The sequence below is a fragment of the Piliocolobus tephrosceles genome, chromosome 19 (assembly GCF_002776525.5).
Source record: "Piliocolobus tephrosceles isolate RC106 chromosome 19, ASM277652v3, whole genome shotgun sequence".
Lineage (NCBI taxonomy): Eukaryota > Metazoa > Chordata > Mammalia > Primates > Cercopithecidae > Piliocolobus > Piliocolobus tephrosceles.
The window spans coordinates 114,134-124,131 of record NC_045452.1 but is presented as its reverse complement, the minus strand read 5'-3'; the positions used below and the strand labels follow the sequence as shown (position 1 = coordinate 124,131).

Sequence of the window (9,998 nt, the reverse complement as noted above, 5' to 3'; positions counted from 1 at the left end):
CAAGCTCCACCTCCTAGGTTCACACCATTCTGCTGCTTCAGCCTCTCTGAGTAGCTGGTACTACAGGTGCCCACCACCATGCTTGGCTAATTTTTTGTATTTTTAGTAGAGATGGGGTTTCACCGTGGTCTCGATTTGCTGACCTTGTGATCTGCTTGCCTCGACCTCCCAAAGTGCTGGGATTACAGGCGTGAGCCACCGCGCCTGGCCAATAATTTTTGTACAGTGTACTGGAGCTAAGAATGATTATTTATTTATTTTTGAGATGGAGTCTCACTCTGTTGCTCAGGCTGGAGTGCAGTGGTGCAATCTTGGCTCACTGCAACCTCTGTCTCCTGGGTTCAAGCGATTCTCGTGCCTCAGTCTCCCAAGTAGCTGGGACTGCAGGCATGTGCCACCACGCCTGGCTAATTTTTTGTATTTTTAGTAAAGATGGGGTTTTACCATGTTGGCCAGGTTGGTCTCAAACTCCTGACCTCAGGTGATCTGCCCACCTCGGCCTCCCAAAGTGCTGGGATCACAGGTGTGAGCCATCGCATAAGGCCTGATTATTTTATTTTTAAAGAGTTTAAGAGAATTTGTGACAAAGACCATATGAAGACTGCAAAGCCTAAAATGGATACCATCTGACCCTTTATGAACATTTGGCGACCTTTGAAAGGCCTTGGCCAGCCCAGCTCCTGTTATGTGCCTGTGAGAATTAATGGCATAATGCATGTGTGCACTGAGGGCTGTGAGAAGACTGGGTAGGGGAACATTTGAATGAACTTACTGGGCTGTAGTCTATTTTAAAATATTTATTTATTTTTGAGTCAGAGTCTTGTTCTGTGGCCAAGGCGAGAGTGTAGTGGTGCCACCTAAGTTCACTGCAACCTCCACCTCCCAGGCTCAAGTGATTCTTGTGCCTCAGCTTGCCGAGTAGCTGAGATTACAGGTGTGTGCCACCATGTCCGGCTACTTTTTTTTTTTTTTTAAGTAAAAAGTAAACTTTAATGTCAAAAATGCAAACTTGGAGAGGGCAGAAAGATCACACACAAGGCTGTCACTTCACACTTGGAGGGTTGCACAGCGGCTGGGAAGACGTGCTCTTCACTTCCCAGACCGGGAGGACACTGGGCAGAGGCGCTCCTCACTCCCCAGACCCTGGGGCAACCAGGCAGAGGTGCTCCTCACTTCCCAGAATGGGGGGAATGCTGGGCAGAGGCGCTCTTCACTTCCCAGACCCTGAGGCAGCCAGGCAGAGGTGCTCCTCACTTCCCAGATCGGGGGATGGCTGGGCAGAGGCGCTTCTCACTTCCCAGACCATGGGGCAGCCAGGCAGAGGCACTCTTCACTTCCCAGATGGTGGGGGGACAACTGGGCAGAGGCGCCCCTCACTTCCCAGATAGTGCAAGCGGTGAAGGTGGAGTGGGAGGTGGTGGAGGAAGGTGCTCCTCACTTTGCAGGCAGTGCAGGGACTAGACAGAGGCACTCCTTGCTTCCCAGGCGGGGCAGCAGCTGGGCAGAGGTGCTCCTCACTTCCCAGACAGTGGGGCGGCCGGGCAGAGACTCTCCACATTTGCTAGAGCCTAGCTACTTTTTGTTTGTTTGTTTATTTATTTTTGGAAATTAAGTCTCCCTCTGTCACCCAGTCTCCCAGGCTGGAGTGCATGGGCATGATCTTGGCTCACTGCAATCTCCACCTCCCGAGTTTCTCCTGCTTCTGCCTCCCTAGTAGCTGGGACCACAGGCGTGCGCCACAATGCCTGGCTAATTTTTATTTTATTTTATTTTATTTTTGAGATGGAGTCTCGCTCTGTCGCCCAGGCTGGAGTGCAGTGACGCAATCTCGACTCACTGCAACCTCCACCTCCCAGGTTCACACCATTCTCCTGCCTCAGCCTCCTGAGTAGCTGAGATTACAGGCACCCGCCACCACACCTGGCTAATTTCTTTTTTCGTATTTTTAGTAGAGACGGGGTTTCACCGTGTTAGCCAGGATGGTCTCGATCTCCTGACCTCGTGATCCGCCCGTCTCGGCCTCCCAAAGTGCTGGGATTACAGACTTGAGCCACCGCGCCCGGCCCTGAGTGACACTTTCTAAATGGGTTCCCTCAGGTTTTACCCTATTCCCTACATCACCACCGCCCTTGGTTAAGCTTTTTTTAATTTTTTTTTTTTTTTTTTTTTTTAAGAGAGCTTTAGCTCTTATAAGAGGTCTGTAACTCCTGGGCTTAAGGGATCCTCCTGCCTCAGCCTCCCAAAGTGCTAGGATTACAGGCATTAGCCATCATGCTTGGCCTCTAATCTATTTCTTTCGTTTTTTCTTTCTTTTTTTGAGACAAAGTCTTACTCTATTGCCCAAGCTGGAGTGCCGTGGCACAGTCTCAGCCCACTACAACCTCTGCCTCCTGGGTTCAAGCAAATCTCCTGCCTCAGCCAATCTGCCTGCTTTGGCCTCCCAAAGTGCTGGGATTACAGGCATGAGCCACTGCGCCCGGCCTCTAGTGTATTTCTAATGGAGAACCAAATACATGAACCTGTGTTCAGCAGAATCATTCAACTTCAAGGGGAGCAGCTTTCTGTGCATCACCTCCTTAGCTTGTTCTCCTGACCTTTAGCAAAACTCCTTCCTTTGAGTACTCCTTGACCCTATCAGCTTCTGTTGGGACACATGTTTGTTGTTATTGTTGTTGAGACTGAGTCTTGCTCTGTCACTCAGGCTGGAGTGCAGTGACTCATGTGACCTCTACCTCCCAGGTTCAAGTGATTCTCCTGCCTCTGCCTCCTGAGTAGCTGGGCTTACGGACTCACAGTACTACACCAGGCTAATTTTTGTATTTTCAGTAGAGATGGGGTTTCACCATGTTGGCCAGGTTGGTCTTGAACTCCTGACCTCAAATGATCCACCTGCCTCGGCCTCCCAAAAGGGCTGGGATTACAGATGTGAGCCACCATGCCCGGCTGAGACACATGTTAATTACACTGTGTTCTCTCATTTGCCTTCCTCTGTTAAATTCAGCCTTTTGAGAGGAGGAACTTGGTTTTATTTACTTTTTTTGTCCTCTAAATTCTTCCTTTTTTTTTTTTTGAGGTGGAGTTTCGCTCTTGTAGCTTAAGCTGGAGGCTCACTGCAACCTTTGTTTCCAGTTTTTAAGCGATACTCCTGCCTCAGCCTCCCGAGCAGCTGGAACTACAGGCGTGCACCACAATACTTTGCTAATTTTTTGTATGTTCAGTAGAGGTGGGGTTTCACCATGCTGGCCAGGCTGGTCTCAAACTCCTGACCTTAGGTGATCTGCCTGCCTTGGCCTCCCAAAGTGCTGGGATGACAGAGCCATCCTCCCACCTCAGCCCCCCTAGTAGTTGGGACTACAGGTGCAGAACAAAGCACAGCATCTGGCTCCCAAATTCTTAGTACATAGTAGGGCCAGTGGATACCTGGGTAAATGGATTTCATCAGTGTTAATCCCCCACTGAAGCTGTATTAAGTGTTGTTCTCTTTTAGGACTGCTTTTTTTTTCTTTTTTGTCACAGGGTCCTGCTCTGTTGTCTAGGCTGGAGTGCTAGATATGCGATCTCCACTTACTCAGCTTCTGCCTCCCAGGCTCAAGTGATCCTCCCACATTAGTTTCCTCTGAGTAGCTGGGACCACAGGCTTGTACCACCTTGTCTGGCTAGTTTTTGTATTTTTGTAGAGACAGTTTCAGAGACAGGGTGGTCTCGAACTCCTGAGCTCAAAGTGTTGGGATTACAGGAGTGAGCCACCACACACAGCCAGGATTAACAGCTTTTTTTTTTTTTTTTTTTGGAGACAGTGTCTTGCTCTGTTGCCCAGGCTGGAGTGCAGTGGCCGGATCTCGGCTCACTGCAAACTCTGTCCCGGGTTGACACCATTCTCCTGCCTCAGCCTCCCGAGTAGCTGCGACTACAGGCGCGTGCCACCACGCCCGACTAATGTTTTGTATCTTTAGTAGAGAGACAGGGTTTCACTCTGTTACCCAGGATGGTCTCAATCTCCTGACCTCGTGATCTGCCCACTTCGGCCTCCCAAAGTGCTGGGATTACAGGCGTGAACTACCACGTACTGGCTAACTGCTTTTAACTATACAAATAATAAAATACTCTTGGATGGAGTCTTAAGGTGGAACTGACTGTGCTCTTAATAGTGCCTGAAATTTATATGGTGCTTACTAGACTCTTCACAGGATCTCTATGGCTCTTCAAATAGCAGGGGCTGGGTGTGATGGCTCACACCTGTAATCCCAACACTTTGGGAGGCCAAGGCGGGAGAATTGCTTGAGGCTAGAAGTTTAAGACAAGCCTCGAAAACATAGTGATACCCCCATCTCTACAGAAAATTTAAAAATTGGCTGTGTGTGGTGGCAACTGCCTCGAGTCCCAGCTGCTCAGGAGGCTGAAGTGGGAGGATCACTTGAGCCTGGGAGGTGGAAGCTACAGTGAGCTGTGGTTGTGCCGCTGCACTCCAGCTGGGATGACAGCAAGACCCTGTCTCAAAAAAAGAGAAAGAAATAGAAGCAGGGATGTACTTGAAGGGTATGTGTGTGTTCATGTGGTTATATTGAATGCTTGGTGCTGGTCGGTAATTTTGAATGCTTCACATGCATTATGCCATTCTCATACACCTGACAGATGCGGGGTTCATCCCTAAGGCTGATTAGCTCATTATGAGTGAGGAGTCTAGAACCAGACTCCCTGAGTTCAAGTCTAACCTCTTCTTTGGCTCCTCATTTGTAAAATGGAAATAACAGCATCTACCTCACAGGGTTGCTGTGACTATTAAATAATGTAGTATCTTCAAACACCGTAAACTATGCCTAGCATAGATAATAAGTATGATCTCTTTATTATTACTCCTGTTCCTACTACTCTTGCTAGCTATTTATTTTTTGTTTTGTTTTATTTTATTTTTTTGAGACAGAGTGTCGCTCTGTCGCCCAGGCTGGAGTGCAGTGGCGCAATCTCTGCTCACTGCAAGCTCTGCCTTCCGGGTTCACACCATTCTCCTGCCTCAGCCTCCTGAGTAGCTGGGATTACAGGCGCCCACCACCACACCTGGCTAATTTTTTGTATTTTTAGTAGAGACGGGGTTTCACCGTGTTAGCCAGGATGGTCTTGATCTCCTGACCTTGTGATGTGCCTGCCTCGGCCTCCCAGAGTGCTGGGATTACAGGTCTGAGCCACTGTACCCAGCCTCTTATTTATTTATGTTTTGAGGCAGAGTCTTGTTCTGTTGTTCAGGCTGGAGTATAATGGTGCAGTCATAGCTCCCTGCAGCTTCTAACTCCTGGGCTCAAGTAATGCTCCTGTCTCAGCCTCTTGAGTATCTGGGACCCCAGGTATGTGCCACCATGCCCAGCTAATTTTTTGTCTTTTTAGTAGAGACAGGGTTTTGATATGTTGAGCAGGCAGATCTCCAAGTGATCTGCCCGCCGTGGCCTCCCAAAGTGCTAGGATTACAGTTCTGAGCCACTACTCCTGGTGGATTTATTATTTTTAACTTGGCAAGTCTGTAAGCCCTTTTTTGTTCCTTTTTTTTCAAGGGGCCAGAGGTAGAGGCCTTTTCATTTTCTGTGTGTCCAGGGAAGTGTACAGGATGTATAAGCCATAGATTAGGAGTGGGAGGAAGTGTGTGTGGTGGTTGTGACAAGGGTCCAAAGGAAGGCAGCTTCCGAACTTACTTGAGATTATAAAAATAAATTTAAACCAGGTATCTCTGTGTAATCAAAAGGTTTCTATAAAACAGAGATGAAGTGTATGTGTGTGTATATACTTTTAATTTGAAAAGACATTCAGAATAGTAACTTTTGGAACAGTGCAGACTACAAAAATTATAGCATGATAGAACCTTCTTAACTACTAAGAATATAGAAAGGAAAATAAGGCCTGACATGGTGGCTCACACCCTTGAGAGGCTGAGGCAGGTGGATCACCTGAGGCCAGGAGTTTGAGACCAGCCTGGCCAACATGCCAAAATCCTGTCTCTACTAAAACCACAAAATTTATCTGGGCATGGTGTTGTGCATCTGTAATCTCAGCTAGTCGGAAGGCTGAGGCAGAAGAATCACTTGAACACCGGAGGTAGGGGTTGCAGTGAACTGAGATTGCGCCACTGCACTCCACCTGGGTGACAGAGCAAGATTCTGTCTCAAAAAAAAAAAGTCTGGGCTCAGTGGCTCACACCTGTAATCCCAGCACATTGGGAGGCCGAGGCAGGTGGGTCATGAGGTCAGAAGATCGAGGCCATCCTGGCTAACAAGGTGAAATTCCATCTCTACTAAAAATAGAAAAAATTAGCGGGGCATGGTGGCATGTGCCTGTAGTCCCAGCTACTCAGGAGGCTGAGGCAGGAGAATTGCTTGAACTTGGGAGGCAGAGGTTGCAGTGAGCTGAGATCCCGCCACTGCACTCCAGCCTGGGCAACAGAGCAAGACTCCATCTCCAAAAAAAAAAAGTAGGGCCAGGTGTGGTGGCTCATGCCTGTAATCCCCAGCACTTTGGGAGGCTGAGGCGCATGGATCACCCAATGTCGGGAGTTGAAGACCAACCTGGCCAACATGGTGAAAACCCTTCCCTACTAAAAATACAAAAAAAAATTACCCGGGCATGGTGGTGGGTGCCTGTAACCCCAGCTACTCGGGAGGCTGAGGCAGGAGAATCACTTGAACCTGGGAGGCAGAAGTTGCAGTGAGCTGAGATCACGCTATTGCACTCCAGCCTGGGCAACAAGAGCAAAACTTGTCTCAAAAAAAAAAAAAAAAGAAAAGGAAAATAATTTATTGTAGAGGAGAGTGGTTTATTAAGAAGTTTGACAGGCACTGGCTTAGAGTAAGATTTTTCTCTTACAGTAATTTTCTCTCTCTCTTAAGGTATCCAAGCCCACCAATGGGCTCTGTCTCAGCACCCAACCTGCCTACAGCAGAAGATAACCTGGAATATGTACGGACTCTGTATGATTTTCCTGGAAATGATGCCGAAGACCTGCCCTTTAAAAAGGGTGAGATCCTAGTGATAATAGAGAAGCCTGAAGAACAGTGGTGGAGTGCCCGAAACAAGGATGGCCGGGTTGGGATGATTCCTGTCCCTTATGTCGAAAAGCTTGTGAGATCCTCACCACACGGAAAGCATGGAAATAGGAATTCCAACAGTTATGGGATCCCAGAACCTGCTCATGCATACGCTCAACCTCAGACCACAACTCCTCTACCTGCAGTTTCCGGTTCTCCTGGGGCAGCAATCACCCCTTTGCCATCCACACAGAATGGACCTGTCTTTGCGAAAGCAATCCAGAAAAGAGTACCCTGTGCTTATGACAAGACTGCCTTGGCATTAGAGGTAAAATCTGTTCAGACTAGCTTTTTGGGTCCTTTGACATTTGGTTTTAATTTTTAGTTTTAGTTTCTGCTCATTTAAGCTTATATTCATGGAATTAGAGCACTAGATGATTTTGGAAGATATGCACTGGTAGCATTTCATTTTTAAATTTTTTTACAGAGACAAAGTCTCTGTTAAAAAGAGTTGTTTGCCCAGGCTGATCTCGACATCCTGGCCTCAAGCAAATCCTCCTACCTCAACCTCCCATAGTAGTGGGGTGACAGATGTGAGCCACTGTGCCTGGCCTGTTATTAGTGTTTCACAGCTTGTTTTGTTCTTTCCTATTCTTTGTTTGTCCCACATTCTCAGCCTCCTTGCTCTTTTTTGTTCCCAAAGCCTAACAGATTTAGTTTTGCAGTCATTGGTTTTTCTTCCAGTAAGGAAAGATAATAATTAAGGAAGACCCATGACCTAGAGGCAAAATCAACATACAGATACATAGCTACTTGTATGGTTCTGTATTTCTAACCTTGGAATCAGTTGAGAAATATGAAAATGTCTTAGAATTTCTCTTGGTAGAGGAATTAATTTTTTTTGAGACAGAGTCTTGCTCTGTCACCCAGGCTGGAGTACAGTGGTGCGATCTCCGCTCACTGCAAGCTCCACCTCCCGGGTTCATGCCATCTCCTACCTCAGTCTCCCGTGTAGCTGGGACTACAGACACCTGTCACTATGCCCGGCTAATCTTTTGTATTTTTAGTAGAGACGAAGTTTCACCTTATTAGCCAGAATGGTCTCGATCCCCTGACCTCGTGATCCACCTGCCTTGGCCTCCCAAAGTGCTGGTATTACAGGCGTGAGCCACCGTGCCCGGCCCAGAAATGATTTTTTTTTTTGAGATGGAGTCTCGCTTTGTCACCCAGGCTCCAGCACAGTGGCATGATCTTGGCTCATTGCAACCTCCACTTCCCGGGTTCAAATGATTATCCTGCCTCAGCCTCCCGAGTAGCTGGGATTACAGGTGCCTGCCAGCATACCCATTGAATTTTTGTATTTTTAGTAGAGATGGGGTTTCAACATGTTGGCCAGGCTGGTCTTGAACTCCTGACCTCAGGCAATCTGCCTGCCTCGGCCTCCCAAAGTACTGGGATTACAGACATGTATGACCACGCCCAGCCATAGAGGAATGATTTTAAAATACATCAGCCCTTGCTTGTTATAGGTTTTGTAAATTAGAATAGCATGAAATAGAACTTGAACATTTTAATTACGAAGTCATTTTCTTTTCTTTTTCTTTTTCTTTTTTTTTTTGAGACAGAGTCTTGCTCTGTTGCCTTGTTGCCTAAGCTGGAGTGCAGTGGTGTGATCTTGGCTCACTGCAACCTCCACCTCCTGAGTTCAAGAGATTCTCCTGCCTCAGCCTCCCAAGTAGCTGGGACTACAGCCTCCCAAGTAACTCCCAAGTAGCTGGGACTACAGGCACGCACCACCATGCCCGGCTAGTTTTTGTATTTTTAGTAGAGATGGGGATTTCACCATGTTGGCCAGGCTGGTCTCGAATTCCTGACCTCAGGTGATCCGCCTGCCTCAGCCTCCCCAAGTGCTGGGATGACAGGCGTGAGCCTCCGCACTTGGCCACGTCATTTTCTTCTAACTAAACATTACTTTTTAAAAAGACTCTTAGCTGGGCACAGTGGCTCATGCCTGTAATCCCAGCACTTTGGGAGAGCGAAGCTGGTGGATAACTTGAGGTCTGGAGTTTGAGACCAGCCTGGCCAACACGATGAAACCCTATCTCTACCAAAAAATACAAAAATTAGCCAGACGTGGTGGGCACACGCCTGTAGCCTCAGCTACTCAGGAGACTGAGGTGGAACAATTGCTTGAACCGGGGAATTAGAAGTTGCAGTGAGCCGAGATCATGCCACTGCATTTAAGCCTGGGCAATAGGGTGAGACCCTATCTCAAAAAAAAAGAGGGGGAGAATGTTAAGAGAGACCCCAAGTGCAGTTCAGAAGGATGAAGTAAGGGACCTTGTCGTTTCAAAAAAAAACAAATCCTGACTCACCAAACAGCCTGCCCACAGATAAAAGTTATCTAGAATTGGTTTGTCCATAGGTCATCCTCAATGTTTTTTTGTTTGTTTTTGTTTGTTTTGTTTTGTTTTGAAATGGAGTTTCGCTCTTGTTACCCAGGCTGGAGTGCAATGGCACCATCTTGGCTCACCGCAACCTCCGCCTCCTGGATTCAAGCGATTCTCCTGCCTCAGCCTCCAGAGTAGCTGGGATTACAGGCATGCACCACCATGCCCAGCTAATTTTTTGTATTTTTAGTAGAGACAGGTTTCTCCGTGTTGGTCAGGCTGGTCTCGAACTCCTGACATCAGGTGATCTGCCTGCCTCGGCCTCCCAAAGTGCTGGGATTACAGGTGTGAGCCACCATGCCTGGCCCTCAATTTTTCTTTGGACCAATAGTAGTATCTGAATGAACTGCACCTGAAGGTTTGTTTCAGTGTTTGATTTTTGTCTCCCTTTCATGTTGGCTATGAGGAAAGAAGGAGCATCTGAGGCTGTGGTGGGGGTCAGGGACTGAGTGGCTCCAGGTCTGAGGAGGCTGCCTCCACAGATAGGAGTGCTGGCTGAGCAGGCCTTCCAGCTTTTTTTTTTTTTTTTTTTTTTTTTTTT

The 9,998-nt window shown here is 47.6% G+C and overlaps 1 protein-coding gene across 1 annotated transcript in view; it reads left to right on the top strand.

Annotated features, from left to right (window-relative positions):
- The window catches only part of CRKL (CRK like proto-oncogene, adaptor protein), a 39,593-nt gene that overhangs the window by 14,741 nt on the left and 14,854 nt on the right, over positions 1-9,998 (top strand). The window contains exon 2 of the mRNA XM_023197951.1: positions 6,870-7,335. Within this exon, the coding sequence (XP_023053719.1) occupies positions 6,870-7,335 (466 nt within the window). The remainder of the gene's footprint in view (positions 1-6,869; positions 7,336-9,998) is intronic.